This window comes from Pipra filicauda, unplaced genomic scaffold (genome assembly GCF_003945595.2).
Source record: "Pipra filicauda isolate LSUMZ 115617 unplaced genomic scaffold, ASM394559v2 scaffold656_size334665_pilon, whole genome shotgun sequence".
Lineage (NCBI taxonomy): Eukaryota > Metazoa > Chordata > Aves > Passeriformes > Pipridae > Pipra > Pipra filicauda.
In genome coordinates, this window is record NW_024104816.1 from 114,205 (window position 1) to 132,134 (window position 17,930).

The 17,930-nt window shown below is 47.0% G+C and overlaps 1 protein-coding gene across 1 annotated transcript in view; it reads left to right on the forward strand.

The window, feature by feature from the left end:
• Positions 1-17,930, forward strand: part of FBXW8 (F-box and WD repeat domain containing 8) — a 54,347-nt gene that overhangs the window by 13,686 nt on the left and 22,731 nt on the right. The window contains exon 5 of the mRNA XM_039388480.1: positions 12,464-12,621. Coding sequence (XP_039244414.1) covers positions 12,464-12,621 — 158 coding nt within the window. The remainder of the gene's footprint in view (positions 1-12,463; positions 12,622-17,930) is intronic.

Genomic DNA, 17,930 nt, shown 5'->3' on the forward strand with positions numbered 1-17,930 from the left:
AAATAGCAAATGAGAGAACTACAGCTTCCAAGGACATTAGCAAATGGTGCAGGGAAAGACTTTGTTATGTGCATTTGGTAAGTATTTATGACATGTAGATTGAGGGACTCATCGGGGTTTTGTTGTTTGTTGTATTTTATCTTTTTTTAAAACCAAACATAACCCTCCCCTTTCTCTCCCAGCTTGTAACATTGTACTTAATGGCATTGTGCTTTCAGATCTGCCATAAAAGTGTAATGAATCTGGTGATCAATAGCAAACTGTTGCATTCTGAACAAGTAATTTAATAGCTGAGGTTTACAGAGTCAATTCTCTTCTCAGTATAAATATCAATTATCTGTTACATTTAATGATTCTCTCTCCAGTTTCACAAACACTTCTGGGCTCAGCTTTGCACGTGAATAATCAGTGATGGCAGTCAGACTTGTCCTGGGTGTAAGCAGAGCTGGTGTGTGACTTTGCAAGGCCTGAGGAGCTGGGGGTGCTCCTGATGTTAATCCAGCACTGGGGGGCATTTCCTGGGGTTTTCCTGAGCTGTGCCACTCAGTGTTTAGCAGGGTTTTGGATCACAGCTCCCTCAGCTGCTCCTGCTGCTCCAGCCCCTTCCCCAGCTCCGTTCCCTTCCCTGCCCACGCTCCAGCCCCTCCGTGTCCCTCTTGTTTGGCCTTGGCTCCCCCACCAAGCACCCAAGACCACAGCAAAGGGCTTCCCCCCTCCTTTTATGAGCACAGGGGAAAGAAAGGGAATAAAAAAAAACTACTGAGACCGAAATAACAGAACCCAAGCAGTGTATATATATATTTTACACTTACATACAGTTACAGTTACAAGAAAGAGAACCCCAACACCTCAAAAAACCAGAAAAACAGGTATACGCAGCCAATAAAGAACTAGGAAACGAAATCTTAATACTTTCCTTAAGAAAGCAGAGTCCACACCACCAGATCTCTCCTCTCAAATCAGGAAGAAGCAACAACCTCTCAAAACCTTACAGGCCTGCACTCCCACACGAGCAGCCCAGCCACAGGGAGGTTGCTGTGCTTCCTCCAACTCCTCCTCTCCAAGAAGAGATCTCCCCTCCAAATTCCTCCCCCCTTCTATTTATATTTCTGCTTATGTAAAGAACAGAATGGAATATTGGGATATGGGGACTTCCTTAGTTTTGACCTGGTTGCCAGGAAGAGGCCTAAACCAAACCACTGCAGGGGCCCAGAGCTGCCCCCAGGGCTGGAGGTGCCCCAGCAGTGCCAGCACAGGGATGGGCACTGCCCTGGGGCTGGGACACAGCAGGGCTGGCACAGCCCAGGGGCCATTGGCCACTTGCCCAGCTGTCAGCCATCTCTCCAGCTCCCTGTCCACCTTGTCCAGCCATCCTTCCCCAATCCTGTAGCATTCCATGGGGTTCCAAGGGTAGGACCCACCACGTCACCTTGTTGCTGTTCTGCTCCGTAACTTCCCCTGGCACTCAGGTGAGGCTGATTCCCTGGATCCTCCCTCCAGCCCATCTTCTAGGTGGGCACCACTTCCAGTCACCCAGTGAGCCAGGACTGCTGGGAAATGGTGCAAGGTGGCTCGGTGAGCTCTTTGCCAGGTCCCTCAGCACCCTTGGCTGGATCCCATCTGCTCCAGGGACCCATCTGTGTGCTTCCCTTTGGATTATGGGCACTTCATCCTGCTCCCATCCCTGTCTTCCACCTGAGAACAACTGGCCTGACTGTTAAAGAACACATCAAGTCCCTCAGCCTTTTCCTCATCCTTAGTCACATGTTCCCCCCGATGCAGTAAAGGATGGAGATTCTCCTTAGCCCTCCTTTTGTCGCTAATAGAAACATCTTTAATGGTCTTTTATGGCAGTACTCGATTAAGTTCTAGCTGGAGAGAGTAGTCCTAGTTGGACAGAGGGGTTCCCCAGGAAAAATGCCGGGGCTGGTGTGTTTTGGGAGCCTTGGAGCAAGCCTGGAATCAGTCTGATTTGATCTGAACCTGTGCTGTGATAGACCTGACCTTGTGTTCATCACTGTACTCCTTCAAACTCTGCTGGGAGGTGGAAGAATTTCTATTCTAGTTGCTGTAGAGCTTTTTTTTCATCTTCCCACAAGGAATTCGTGCAGGCTGTGGGCAGAGTTAAACCAGCAGCCGCGAGTGGGATTTATGGAGGCACACCTTGTCCGAAGTGGTTCGGGAGCTCGGCTCATTACTTTCGCGAAGGAAGCAAAAGATAAACTTCACGGGATGAGCTCTCCCTTGGAAAAACGCACCTATTCCATGCGCTCTCCTGCCTTCCCGGAGCCAGGAGATGGCAGAGTATCCAGGCTGGATGGAGCGGCAGGGAGCCGGGAGGGAAGGTGGCCGAGCGGCTCCCTTTGTGCCCGCGTTCCGGGCTGACATCAGATAATTCGATCAGGGCGGCGCGCCTTGTGTTGATCATTAAAATTTCATCCCGGCGGTTACGACGCTTGTTTTCTGGGTCAGCCCTCGAATCCCTTTTCATTTGAGCCGGCGGTGGTTGTGGTTACCTCACTCCCGATCGATGGCGCGTGTTCGCCAGCCTTTCTCGGGTTACTCGTCTCTAAGGATCCTCCTCAGGGCTCCGATGGCCCTCCTCCCCCCTCCCCGCCTTCAATTCAAATGCAGTTTCGTCTTTAAGTCGGGGCTTACTTAAAGCAATTATACGGCTGCTTGCTTGGCTTTCATAAATCACCGCTGCTGCCGAGGTTTGCTGTACCTGATGCTGTCATTTGCTTGGCTTCTGTGCAGGATGCCTGCGTTTCTTCACTTTCTCTTAATAAAACCTGAATTTGTCGGGGCTTTTTTTTTCATGCTCGGACAGTAAAACAGCTACTTTTTTATGCCACCTTCTTTTATTCTTGGCAGTGCTGACAGCCACACCGATGGGCATTTGTAGTCAGGGGTTGGTTCCTCCTGGAGATGATCTGGGAGCATCTGGTGCTTGTTTGAACTCTTGTCATCACACAGGGGATCCCGTGGTGTGACATGGCCGGGGCATGTTGTGGCACTGTCGTGCTGTCTGTGTGAAATACCTGTTCTTGAGCCACGTGGTGAACTTGCCCTGTGCTGGTGACAACCACCTCCCCTCAGGGCTGGCCCCTAAACCCACACCAGGCGGGCTGTGAGTGGGGCTGGGGTTTTATTGTGCAGTATGTTCACTTTGTGACGCTTGCAGAAAGGGCCCTGTGGCTTTACTGCTGCTCTTGGTAGCTCTGAAAACAAACAGGGGAGGCCCAGAGCCAGAACACCCTTCCAAAGACCCAGAAACACAAAGCTATGGGATTTTTCTTTATTTTTTTTCCTTTGGTTTTCCTAGACTGAAGAAAGAGAAGGAGACTGTGAGTGAAGAGCTGCATAAATGGAGATTTAAGGGCCACAAGCTGATTTACCAGGTGCCATGAGGAGTCCCTCTTACAGACTAGGGAATCAGCCCTAAATTTTAATTTCAGATGTTTTCCTCCTTCCCCACCAAGTGCTGCCTGCTTTCCTAGAGATTTTATTTTCTTGGGTTGGGTCTGGTGAGATCCATCTGCTCTGAGTGGTTTATGCCTCCATAAATCAGCAGATGAACACCTCCTCCCCTTTTCAGGGTGGAGCCCACCTGGCATTTCCACAACTGAAGGACTTCCTAAATATCCTGGGTGGTTGGTAGGGGAAATCAGGTGGTTTAGAGGCATTTTGACTCTCATACTGAGAAATTAAATGCACTGAAATGACTTTATCCAGTTGTCTTCCTTCTGGTGAGCCTCAAACAATTTGGGCCTTTCAGTTTAAGTCCTAGTGAGCAACGGAGAGACATAATAAGTATCTGCTCCTCTGTGGTGGGTTCCTTTGTTCTCTTCCCTCTCCTCTTGCTCAAAGGTGACCTGCAAATGACTTTTTAAAAGCTGGCCTTCCCACTCTCTTTAGTTTTCCTAATGATGTGTGAAAAGAGCCCGAAAGGCTCGAAAACACTTTTTAAAAACTTCATGGCAACTCTCATCTAATTTGTTTTTTTTTTTTTTCCTTGCTCCAGGGCTGGTGGGCTTATTCTCCAGGTATTTATTGTATTTATTATTAGCTCTTGAGTCTTAATTCGGCGTGTGCGGACCCGAGGAAACCGAAAGATTAATTAGTAATGAAAATGAATCAAAGTTAAAACAAACTGCAAACTTCCAACGGCCTGAATTAATTATTTAATTGCTTAAATTTCGCTGGGGTGGTGGCACAGTCCCCTCCCCGTGACTGGAAGGCGTCAAACCAAGCAGAAGGTGAAAATAAACACCTTTTTCCTTCAAGCTTCCCCAAACCTTTGGTGTTCTCCTTGCTGTTAAGAAGGACTAAGTCCAGAGCTGCTTTTTTTTTCCAGTCGAGTCACCTTTAGGAGGGTTGAGAGCACGGTGACATCATGAGTTCAGAGGGTCGGGTGACAGCCAGGAGGGTGTGTGAAGTGACACACGGGGTGGCTTTTGTGTCAGCTCCTGAAAGAGGAGAGCCTTGCAGGTGAAACCAAGAGCAGAAGCCTGGTCCTGAGTCGTTGGGAAAGCTGCTTTTCCAGCCTGTCTGAGCAGGAAGTTATTGGTTTACCTGTGGGTTTTGCAGGATGCAGGGGAAGGTGTTGCTGCAGTGAGGTGCTCTGTGTGTCTGCCTCCTGAGTCCCGGGGTCCTGGAACCCAAAATAACACCCCAAAATGCACCTACAGTACCCCCTGAGGACCCTGAAACCCAGGGCCTCCCGAGTCTGGGGTTCCTGGAACCACAACCCCCCAGAAATGGGAACCAGAGACCCTCAAAATGTACCCTCGACCCCCCAAAATGTATTCCCAACCCCCCAAAATGTACCCAGAGACCCTCAAAATGTACCCTCAGTCCCCCCAGAATGTACCCTCAGCCCCTCAAAATGTACCCAGAGCCCCCCAAAACACACTCCAGGGACCCCAAAACCCAGGGCCTGCTGAGCCTGGGGGTCCTGGAACCACAACCCCTCAGAAATGGGAACCAGAGACCCTCAAAATGTACCCCCAGTCCCCCAAAATGTACCCAGAGACCCTCAAAATGTACCCAGAGACCCCCAAAATGTACCCTCAGCCCCCTAAAATGTACCCAGAGACCCCCAAAATGAGGCTTTTCTTCTCCTGTGCCCACAGTGATGTGTTTTCTTGGTAGAGCAGCTGGTTTAATTAATGCTGGTGCGAGCCTTGATCTAAGTGATGGGAGATTCTTTGCCTGAAAATCAAAATTACTAGAAACACCTTGGCTTCAAGTTCTGCTTTTGTGAGCGTTCATTAAAATGTTTTGCCTGTGATACAACCCTTTGGCCCCTTTCTGTTCCCTTGGTAGGACATTTGCATGCCCTTAATATACAGGAGGTGAGGCAGGCAGAAGTACTTAGGGTGGTGAAATGGTGATTTTGTCAGGGATAACAATGATAAGCTGCAGGAGGGCTACACACTTCCTTAAAAAAAAAACCCTGCTTTTTAGAGCCATGGTTTCCTAAAAAAAGGCCTTGGGAAGGAAGGTGTCAACTCTCTGCAGCTCAGCTTCTGGGAGTGGGCCCCAGATGGCCGTGGGTTGATAAATTGGGAAGTCGAGTTCCCGGCAGAGGAGTCTGGGAGCTGCTCCCAGGGATGCTCAGAACGGGCTCCCTGCGTGTGAAATCTTTCCAGAGCCATTTTGGTCCCGGTTAGTCACTTGTGTCACAGCTGCCCTCGTGTCTCCAGCAACCCAAAATAACGTTGGGATGGAATCAGGGAGATGAATTTCCCTCTCCCCATTCTTCTGCCAGCGTTAGGGTTGTTTAAAACCCTGGGTTTGGTTTTAACCCCGTCTGGTTTTTCTTGTATTTTCTGGTGTAGCTTTCTGCTGCACCATAAAATAGCATAATAAGTAATAAATAATAAAACCATAAAGTAGCAGAAAATGTCCTCTTTGCTATTCCATTTGTATCTCATTTTTGGTCATTGTGTTCTATTTGTGTTTCTTTCTGCTGGGTAAAGTAGTTCTTTACTCCATCTCTGCCACTGGACTGGTTTTTCCTGAATCCTTCCCTCCAGGGATCCCTTAGCCAAGCTACCTGTGGCAAAATCAGTGTATCCAAATAACTGGAATGAAAAAACTGGAAATGAGGGCAGGAAGGCTTGGGAATTTTGACCTGTATAATCCAGTTTTACTCTGGGAGGCACCTCACCCTGAGCAGTCCATCATTATCCCTCACTTCAGAACACTATTAAAAAAAAGGTCCTACTTATATTTAATTGATATAAATATAATTGATTGATATTTAATGTCGCTATTTTTGGTTGTGATTGAGGCACTTCCCAGCTTTTCTTGATGAAGAGGTGTTTTGCTATTGAACCTTCTGAGTTACCACTGCCTTCACTTGAGCCTTAGAGAGAAGATGAAGCTGAGGAGCAATTTGAACCAACTTAAAGGCAGTTGGACTTGGGTTTGCATGTTTAATTGGACCTTATTCATGAGCCTGCTGAGGGGGGCACTGGCTGGATACCTTAATTAACCACAGGAAGGGCTGCTGGGTTGCTTTTGGTGGCGTCAGGATGAAAGCTCTGAGGTGCTCCTTGCAGCAAGACAATGCAAAATACTCATTATTTTACTTGCTTATCAACAGGCACCCGTTTAAACAGGGCTGGGGCTGGAGACTGTTACTTGAGCAAGATTCCTACTGACTTCAATAAAATGCATTGACATTGTAAGGACTTCATAATAAGATCTTTTGAGTATTAACAGATGGTCGCTGACTGCCTGAAACAAAGTTGTTGGGGTTTTTTTTTTGGGTTTGTTGATCACCGCAGGTATCTGGAAACCGAACAGACTTTGCCTTCTGGAAAGCAAACCTGACTGTGAAACAAAGGGGTTTCTCTCTCCATCCCCCTTTTTCCCGCTGCAAATTCTTTAGAGAAAACAGGGGGGGGAAAACACAGTCTGATTTCTGAGGTGTCTCATCCGAGGTCTTCGGTGCTCAGCCCGACGTGGGGTGGTGAGACCGGCCCTGGAGGGGTGCAGCCAACAAAACTGCCTGACACCAGCATCCTGTTCCAGCAGAAACCCAGGGATGGTCCCTCTGACCTGCCGTTTGAAGTGAGATTCTGCAGTGCCAGCAGTACAGGAGCCATGAAGGAAAGCAGTTTGTCTTTGCTGCTGCCATGGACCGAGTGAGCAGAGCCTCGACTGTTTGGAAAATGTTCCCGTTAACAGTTTTTCTTTTGTGTATTTGTCAGTTTATGTATTAGTTGCAGTTGTACTTTGCACAAACACTAATTAGACAGCCATCAACACTCAGGGCCAAAGGCTTCCTAACAATGCAACTGTGATAGCAGTGTCTTAATTGGTTGAGTATAATTGTCATTAGGCAACGATAAAGACATCTGGGGCTCTGGAGAGAGATCAGCCTCCCCCTCCTCCTCTTCCCCAGATTCGTTCTGGCTTGTGCCATCCAACACAGTTGAGCTTTTTCAGATGAGATTCTGTGTTTTGACCAGTTTCCTGATGTTTTTCTCCTTATGAAATCGTCTGCCTCTTCAGCACCACTTCATTAGAGCCGTGCCCAGCCTCCCTCTCCGCTCCCTCCCACATGTGCTCCACACTCCACCACCTGCTTCCCGGGGACAGCAGCAGCTTTTAACCCCCAGCTCCTTCTGCTTCCACTCACAGGAGAGGGCACGGGGAAAATGTTCATCTCATTATGGCATTACTGCCAGGAAAAAGTAGTCAAAATGCTTTTGATTAGTCAGGAGGTATTTTTATTATAGTCCGTTTGTAGATAACACACGAATTTAATTCTTTCCCCGTTTCTCTCTGCCATGTGCATTCCATCTAGGGTTGCTCCATCCCAGCAAGGTTTTTATGCATGTCTGTAAAGCTTAAGCTGAATTTCCAGGCTAATTTTGACAGCTATAGGCATATCTGTCCAGAATTACAGTGCTGGCTTGTTCTTGAGGAGGAGTATATTTAGAAAAATACAACTCTTGTCTTTCTCATTTGTATATACCGAAATATTCCGAAGAACAAGGGCAAAGGGGAGCGTGAGTCCCTCAGAGAAGCTGAGTTATTTGTGTGGAGAGTCTCTGTTGAACATCAGAGAGGGATAACTGTGCCTGTGAGGAGGACAAAGACCCAGAGCTGAGCTCCAGGCGTGGCGTGGATGGAACTCCGGGGAAGGCACCGGGGAAGGGGGATCGGGAGAGGGGGGATTTGGGGTTGGAAGCAAAACAGTCTTCTTGTTGCTCCCTGTTGTGCTCAGGAGAGCAAGACTTGGAACAGCCCTCGAAATGAAGTAAAGCAGGTGTGGTCTCTTCTGTTGGCTTATTTTAGGTTTTGGGGTTGGTTTGTTGGGTTTTCTCAGTGCAAGTGTCTTATGTGAGATATTGAAGTATTTACCTGCCACTGCAATAACCATCTCATGGCACCTATCAGGGGGAAAACACAGCAGCTGAGTGCTGTTGGTATCAGAACAAATAGTGTATTCATTGTTGGATTAAACAGGAAGGGAGTTTTGACTTGTTTGGGGTTTTCTTTTTCACTCCAGCAGAGAGCTAAGTGAGCATTTCATAACCATTCTGGTAGAAAAATCAGTGAGTGAATGGGTTTGGAGTACTGTGCATGTTCTTGGGCAGAAGACTTGCATCTGTGGTTATTTCATTGAGTAATCCAAATGAAATTTTCAGGGCAAAATGTAAAAGTTGTGATAGAAATGAACAGAAATCCTGAAATGACCTAGAAACAGGTTCTGTGAAGTGCAGAGTGTTCTTCTCCCCAGCCATCTACACTGACAGGGCAGATTTGCCAATTATCTGCCATAGAGCAGTCTTTTTATTTATTTATTTATTTATTTATTTTTACAGCAAGGCAACGCTTTAATAGTTTAAAAGCCTTTTGTTGTGGTTACAAATTGAAAGTGTGCTGCTCTTTACAGCAGCATTAAAAGCAGGGGGAGTTGAACCATCAGATTTTCTCAGTTCTGAACTGGATTCACCTGGGTTTGAAAACATTCCAGGTCAGTGCTGGTCCAGTCCCAGTGTGTGCTGGAAAGGGGCCCATGGGGAGATAGTTTGTGTCTCCCATTTTCCCAACACTGGTCCCCTGCCCAGTCCTAGATCTCCACTCATGTTTCCAGCATGGTCTCGTGACACCCCTCCAAATCCTTGAGGGATTGGCTGGGAAGGGTGGGAATGGTGGTGTTGAGTGGGAAATGGAGTAAGAGGGATGCAGGAAGGACGGAGCAGTGAAGGTTTAGTCCTGAGGAACACAGAGCACTTGTCCTGTGCTGGGAGTGCTGGGATTGCTGGACAGACACCTGAAGGTAGGTTTGGGTGCTTGCAGGGTTCTCCTGGCACAGACACTGCTCCCTGTTCTGTGCCACGACAGAAATGGAGGGAGCACCCTGTTATGGGTTGTTCTGCAGCATCTGAACCCCCTGGAGCACCCCTGGGTGCTGGGACGAGCTCGTGTGTTCACAGGGCCTGGCTGCAGGTGGGAGAGCAGAGTGGTTTCACGGGTCAGAAGTGAGAGCTCTTCAGCACGTGCTCATCTTGGGAGACAGAGGAGTGAGGCTGAGGGGGCTGCAGGGTGGGCTGATGCAGAGCCCCCCGAGCAGAGCCAGGTCCCAGCAGCAGCACGTCAGAATTGGAGTCAAACTGATGTCAAACTGCTGGGCAGAAGCGTTTGGTTCTGTTCCAGCTTGAGCTCAGCCTGGAGGTGGTTCTTCATGAGCAAAGAACAGTTCAAAACTAAGTTTCGACATGGTTGAATTCTGAGATAAAATTAATTGAAGCATTTACCGTGGTGCTGTGGTGTTGGATCTTTAATCCCAGAATTGCAACGTTATTTTTTGTGCTTGGTAGAGTGTCCTGAGCCCTGGATCCCTCGTGTTCTGTGCTGTGTAGGGAACCCAGATGGAGTGAGCTCAGGGGATTATCCAGCCCTGTGCCTCTCCTCTATTCTTGTCATTGTTTTCTCCATCTCAGTCTTCCTTTTATAAATAAGAAATATATCTATATATCCCTTGACTGGACTATGTGAGAGCTACACTAGGAGGAGATGCTGTTCTTCCTTATTTACTTAGGGATGACAACAAACATTCTGTCAGTTCTGTCAATTCTACCAGTATTTTATTTCTCCCTCGAAATTCACTTCTCAGGGTCACTTAGGGACAAGAGAATTTTGGCTTCCCTTGGGAATAATCTGCTGCTCTTGGCATTTAGGAGAAGCTTGAAAACACGACCCCAACCGACTGCTAACGCAAGGAAACGAAAATCAGCTCAAAATTAAAATGCTTCCAGAATGTCATGTGTGCCTGGTGTTGAAGGGGACTGCAGCAGATCTGTGCAGTTCCCTGCCCCACTGTGTTTTATCTCCCAAATTTGAATTGGAACGAGCCCTTTCCAGTTTTGCAGACTGAAGGTATTTGTTGTGAACGGATCTGGACTGGCTTGTCCGATCCAACGGGAGACATTTCGCTTTGGGGAAGCTTCTTGCTTGATCTGTCCTTTTTTTTAAAGTGGTGTTGCTGTAAATGGGAAAGGAAAGCAGGATTGTGCAGGAGGAGGAAAAGCAAGAAGTGCTGTCCCACCCTGTTCTCCCATTTCCTTCTGTCTTGCCCTGTAAAGCCCCGGCAGAGGCACCAGGTGACAAGGACACCGTTCCCCTCCCCTCCTGGGCAGTGCAGAGGATTCATGTGCATCTCTGTCTCTCTCTGCCTGACACATTTCACCTCCCCCTTGGGCACTTGAATTAGTTGTACAAATTGGGGCATTTTCACCCAGAGCTGTTGGGAGTGACCTGATCCAGAGCACCCGGATCCAGAGCGTGGCCCTGCCCAGGGAACTGGCTACCTGAGTGCAAGCCCAGCACCCTCTAAACCTTTGTGAACCACTTTCCTTCCCCCCCTGTGTAAATAACTCTTTGATTTTCCTCATAAACCCAGGACAGCCATTCCTAGCCACCAGACCTTGGGGGTTTGTAAGAATCATTCTTTTGTCATACTTTTCCCCCAAAAAGTCAGGATGTGACAACAAATCTGACAGAGGAGGAAACACCTTTGATTTTCCAAAAGAATCCAAGTATCAGCTATGGCAGAGAAAGAGTGAGCCTCTGACAGTGTTGTCACAGTTCTGTCAAAACTGATCTAAGTAATTATTGAACTGTTCCAAATGGCTTTTGAACTGTGGTCTTTGACCAGTTCTAGAAGCAGCTTCTCTGCTTTGCCTGCAGTGGTTTTTTTTCCTCTAATAATATGTTGTGTGGGCTTAGGTGGCCCAGAGCAGTCAATCTCTTGCTTGCTGAACATTCATTCATTTGGATATATTCAATTTTATCTGAGAAGTTTCGTTCTTTTTTCATTTTCTCATTGACAAACTGATGCTAAACTACAGTTTTTGTGATATTTTGGTGAGCCTTCTGCGAAGATAAAAGCCTCAATTTTAAAGACAACGCTTAGTTGAAGTAATTAATTAGTCTTCAGAGACGTAGGTAAATCTGCCCTGTTGCTGAGGCATTGAGAAATTTCTTTCTATAAAGAGCAGTAGGTTGGGTGGGTGCTTGTATGTCCGTGGATAAATGCTCTGATTCAACAGCCTTTCCCTGGCACCACCACAGTCACAAATCTTTAAGGACTGAAAAGAGGCAGTTTGAAGTTTTGCCATGATGTAATTTGGGCTCGTTACTGATCACCTTTTCTTCTGCTCAGCCCTCTCTCCTTGCATGTTAATACTGAGTTGGTAACCTGTGGTAGCTCAGGTGTGTGGCTCTTACAGCTCCAGTTTACCTGTCTTGGTAGCCTTGATGCCACACTCAATAAAAGGGAAGAAAATGAGCAAAGTTGGTGGGCTTGTTCACAGAGGATCAATCCAGGAGCTGTAAATGGTGTTGGGTTTTGAGACACTTTTTGTTTTTTCCACCCTTCTGCAGCTCCTCTCCTTTCTGCTGAGCCCTCTCTCCTTGCATGTTAATACTGAGTTGGTAACCTGTGGTAGCTCAGGTGTGTGGGTCTCACAGCTCCAATTTACCTGTCTCTGTAGCTTTAATTCATAAACAGGGAGTAAAATGTGCAAAGGTGATGGGCTTGTTCACAGGGGATCAGTCCAGGAGCTGTAAATGGTGTTGGGTTTTAAGACACTTTTTGTTTTTTCCACCCTTTTGCAGCTCCTCTCCTTTCTGCTGAGCCCTCTCTCCTTGCATGTTAGTGGTAAAGTTAATATTGAGTTGGTAACCTGTGGTAGCTCAGTTGTGTGGGTCTTACAGCTCCAATTTACCTGTCTTGGTAGCCTTGGTGCCACACTCAATAAAAGGGAAGAAAATGAGCAAAAGTGGGTGGATTTGTACACAGAGGGAGTGACCAGTGGGGTGGATCAGTCCAGGAGCTGTAAATGGTGTTGGGTTTTAAGACACCTTTTGTTTCTTCCTCCCTTCTCCTGCACTACCTGTCAGATGCTTTGGGATGAGTAACAGCCTTCTTTTGCAGGTACACCTCAGGAGAAGTGAGGCTGTGGGACACTCGCACCTGGGACTACGCAGCCCCCCTCCTGGAAGCCATGCCCGGTGCTGGCGAGGCTGGACCCCGGCCACACGTCTCCTTTGTGAGGATAAACAGCTCCCTGGCTGTGGCAGCTCACGAGGACGGTGAGGAACCACAACTCTCCTCCCTATTAGAGGCAGGAAAAAAAAAAAAAAAACAAACCAAAACAAAAAACCAACAACCAGGCTTTACAAAAATGAAGCAGCTGTGCTCAGCTTTTTGTGTGTCTGTAATCCTGTGTATCCACACACACACACACACACACACACTCTCTTGCTTTTATGTGAGAAAGTTGGCCAATAACCCTAAATGCATTAGGAGGCATTGGAACACAGCACCCATTAAAACTGAGCTTTAATTCCTACTGGAGCTGCTACACAAAGCTTTGAGTGCCAGGCTGTAGTCCAGCCAAGCTATCTTAAGCAAATAACTTGTTTTGCTATAAAAATATTAAATATTCTTCCACCAGCCTTCTCCTCTGTCCAAAACTCCCTTGGGGTGCTGTGGAGCTTTGTTATGGGAATGGTGGTAAACTTGCATGTCTGATTAATCCACATCCCTCTCCCTCTTGGCTCAGTGTGTGGATGCACTGAAGTATTGTTTGTGGTGGGTTATTATATACTTTGATACAGAGAATAAAAGCCTTGACCTAATATTTACTGAAGCCCTCGTAAAATCCTGGTTGTATGCATTGTTTTAAATATCCTCAGAGGTTTTACATAATGGACAAGAAGAGCCAAAGACCAACATCTTCTGGATGTGGGAACAGCAATTAAAAAAGTCAGGTTTGGACAGTGCTGGCCGACTGGGATCCTGAGCTGAGGGGCTCAGGCAGAATCAACTCCTGTCATCTTTCTTTAAAATCTGTAATTTGACACTTAAAATATCTCCTGGGTATAAATAAGGCATATTTAGAGAGCTTTGTACACATACTGCCTTTGATCCTGGCATTTCTACAGCTGAAAACAAAACTAGGGATGGATAATGCAAACCGAATTTTATTTTAAAAGTAAATTAAATACTGTATATGTTTTAAGATCATCAGCATCCTTAGCTGTGTTTCTAGCTTGGATCATGTTAGAATGGTTTTCTGTGCTAAAAATTGTTGATTTTTCCACACTTTCTGACAACAGCAGATCTGGTGTTGCTCACGTAAGATTATTTACTCAAGTCACAGGAATTATGACACAGTGATAGTTTAAAATGTTGGCTTTTTGTCCAGTCTGCCAAACAACAACTAGCAGAGGGTCTTTTGCTTGTTTTCTAGTTTCCCACTGCCTAATCTAATAATTTGTCTGGGTTTTTTTGCCTGTCATACTCCTCGTTGTCAGCGCTGTGACTGAACTAGTTTGCATAAAGCTCGGCGTCCTTTCTTCTTCTGGGTAGAAATTTTAATAGGCTCCATGATATGGCAGTGACTCTGATTCGAGGAGCCTGGTCAGAATAGATTAGTTTCTATGGGAATAGGGAATTCTAAAGCCTCATTTTAGAAATGTTTACTAACTGCAAGCTGGAAGCACATATTTACAATTTGGTGGAGGGAGTTGTTTTGAATTCGGGGAGGGCGAGGACGACTTTGAAGATAATGTGTTTGATTGTTCTTTGTTGTACTTTTCCAGCTCCCCTTTTTTCTCTTTGTTTGTAAGTTTGACTAGCACAGAGAAACCATCTGGTAGTGTTGGAGGTGGTGCTGTCAGGCACAGTCTAGACTTTCCCTGTCGAATCCCTGGCTCCCAGACTCGTCCCGATAACATCAGCTTCTCCCAGTTCAGCAGAGCTCACGCAGAGATGTCCTTGGCACCCGATCACAGGGAAGAGCTCAGGCAGATCCTGCTCACCCCATGCCTGCCTCACAGCCCTGCTTTGCCGCTTCCACAGCAGCAAACGCTTCCCAAGGCACGGGAAGGGGAGCAAGGAGGAGGCTCTGCCTTGCCGGGATGCCCGCATCCAAAGGGAGTTGTAACTCCGCTAAGGAAAAGCGGAATTCTGGGGCTCCTGAGCGTTTCTGGCGGTGCCAACCTGCGAGAAACAAGCTGCAAGGAGAGGGAAATGAGAGGGAAATGGATGGGGAGCAAATGAAGTTCCCCGTGCCCGTGCCAGCGCTCAGCGGGGGCACTGGATGTACACCTGGGGCAACGGGACTTGGCAACTCGATCCACAGTTGTGATTTTTGAATTCCAACCCACTGGCCTCATATTTCTTCTGCCTTGTTTCCTATTGTCAGCACTGGCAGCCCTCCAGTTTGATTTTACCACTAATTGTGTTGCACGTTACCGAACTGAAATGAATCAAATCAAAATGCTTTTTCCTGGAGCATTAGATAAAGCAGGCGAGGGTTCTGGGTAATGAGCAGATGCTGCTAATGCAGGGACAGGAGAGGCCTTGCCAGGACTCCATCTGCTCCATGCTTGCCTGGCTTTGGCTGGGAGCCACAGCTTTTGGGAAACAGCAGTCTGCTTTAGCCATGGCTCTCCCCCCTGCGCTCTGGAGTTTCATAGTTTGACTGGGGAACAATGTGCTGCAGCAAGAGAACATCCTTTTTGGATTCTTCCCTTTAAACACCATGTCCGTCCTCATGTCGGCACAGCAGGGAGGTGCCCCACTTGCTGCCCTTTGTGGAGTGCTTGGAGACCCACTGGGAGGGCTTGGTGGGCCTTCCCAAGCTGCAGGGCAGCTCCGTGGAGCACAGGAAGGTGGCTGCTGTGGGATCAGCAGTGCTCCTGCTTGCTGGCAGGCTCCAGGAGGGGAATTTTGGCACTGCTCCTTTTTGGGACTTCTGGAAACCTGCTGTCTTGTCCATTCTGGCGCCCTTGAAGCTGCCTGGGGGGTGTTGTCCTTCTGTGCCCTCTTTGCAAGAAGTGGAGTGGTGGGTTTGGTGGCAGGACATGCCCTAGGAGAGCAGGAGCGGGGACAGACTGGCTCAGAGGAAGGGAGAAGTGAAGGACACTGCAGGATCTTTATTCCCGTTGGATACAGGTGGCTGTGGGTGCAAACATGTGGTTTGGGTGGGTGGTGTGTGATTTCCCACCACAGTCATGGGAATTCTGCCTCTTGCATCCCCAAGTTGGGAATGAAATACTCTCTGTCTTGCCTGTGCTTTCTCTGAGGGACTGTCCAGGGTGGAAATCCCTGTGAGGAGAGGGGTGGAGATAAAACCTGGCAACACTGGGAGGAAACCAGTGTGGTAATGGTGATGTGAGGACAAGACTTATCACAGGGGTCTGATCTCTCACTAAGCACCTGCTGGAAGTCAAAATAAAATGTAAAAAGTTAGTTAAGGAACTCCAAAGATCTGCTGAGGGTAAAGTGAATCCTCTGACTAGAAATGGTTGGGGGAAAAACTCAAAATTCACAAGAAGTTTTGATACTCCAGACTGGTGCTCATTTCCACCTCAGTTCTTTTACTGTTTGTACTTCATAGGCTCATGATATGCCTGAAAAATATAAGGAGATAAATTCACCTTCTCAGTTTGAAGGAAAAAACCCCCTGTAAGGAGTCATAGAGTCAAAAAATACCCTGATTGGAAGGGACCCACAAGGATCGAGTCCAACTCCCAGGTGTTTTCAAAAGGCAAAAAAGAGGTTTATTTCATTTAAATCAAGGTAGAAAGGGCAAAATCACAACTCTCAAACAGGAACAACGTGGAGGTGATGTGAATGAAGCAGCTTCTGGCCTTCCCACAGAGCTGTGATTAGAATCCAAAGTGAAAACCATGAGCAGATTTGGATTCCCTGCTCCAGCACCGACAAAATCGTGTCTTTGCTTATTTTTCTTTGTGTTTGGTTTGGTTTTTTTTTTTCAGATAATGCACATGTAAACTGCTTTACATCTTTCTCAAAGCTGACAGCAGCCACTAGCTGACAGCAAATGCCTGTCTTAATGTGGAAGAGCTGATGCAACGGGTCATGAGGATCAGGGCTGGGATGTTCCACCCCGAGATCCAGCCTTGCCTCCCTCCCTCCCTGAGCAGGGAGCCCAGGTGGGCACCTCTCCTCTGCTGTGCCCAGCTCAGGAGGAGCTCTGAGGGGCCTCTATTGCCCTGCCAAACACAGCCACTGTAATATTTACAAATGAGATTTCACTCTGTTTGCCTCTGTGTTTGTGCTGCCTCTCCTCCCCTGATGGAGGATTAGAGGATTTTCTAGGAAAAGAAATACTTTTTTTTTTATTACTATTATTGATTCTGTGGTAAGTGTGTTGCCTGCAATACGTGAAAATAGATGTAAAAAAGCAGCTTGGAGGATGTCTTTTGTGCTCCCAGCTGCAAAGAGGAGACTCGTGGAGAGAGAATAGCCTCCAGCCATCCACCTTTGATACAGCAAGAGGCTGATGCCTCCTAAATTTGGAGTAAAGTTTGGAGTTCAGTCAGGATCAACAGTGCACTTCGTGAGGGTCAACAGGCTCATGGTCAGTGTTTTATCCAAATACTTTTCCAATCTGGAGCGAATTGCAATAAATGGACCTTTCATCAGGCCACAGTTCAGCAATATATTGGATTAGAAGTTGAATTCTTTGTCTGGTCTGGGACACAGAGGGATAAACAACAAGGCTGGTGCAGTGACTGTCAAGTGTCAGTGGTTGCACTGCCTTGTCTGCTTGAGCCAAGACCAAATCTAAGCGAGCTGGAAAGCCTGAATCGTTCTGGGGAGTTATTGTTGGAGTTCAGTTGGAACAATCACAGATTTTAGTGAGCTGTGACAACACTGCTGATCCTGACTTAACGACTTCCTAACACTTCTGAGGCTTCAGTGCTAAAAAATAAAAGGGACAGTGAATGTTTGCAACCTGAACTTCACCTTAGCAGAGAAATTGCCTTGGAAATGAAGCGCTGGAGGCAGGAACAGGGACTGTGGAGAGCAGTGATCTCATCTGACTGGTAAATCTTAGCCCTGATTTCTTTGATGTTGCCACACTAATAACTTTAAACTGGCACGTGGAGGGTTTTTTTTGCTCTTACACAAACGTGATGGACTGGTGCAGAGCCCTGTGTGCTCATAAATACATGTGGCTGTTTCTGCAGTGAAATGCAGAATATTCTGAGTAGCACCTGTAGCTTTACCTCTTGATAAATCCCGTGGAGTGTTGTTTTTTCTGTGGAAAGCTGGATAATGTTTTCCTGCTCTCATGCAGGAGTTGGACTCGATGATCCTTGTCAGTCCCTTCCAACTCAGGATATCCCATGAACTTTCCTTTTTACTCCTTACTTTGTGCTCCTTCATTACATGTGAATTTGTGACCTTACAAGTCACTCGGGTTTTTGGTATTACCAGGGATGTTTCCACCATACTGTGAGTCAGATTTTGCACACACTGTGCTTGCCTGATAACATTTTGTGCTATTTTGGACTGATTTTGCCATTGAACATCTGGTTGCAACCAAAAATACCCGTCTTGAAACCATTTTATTATTGCA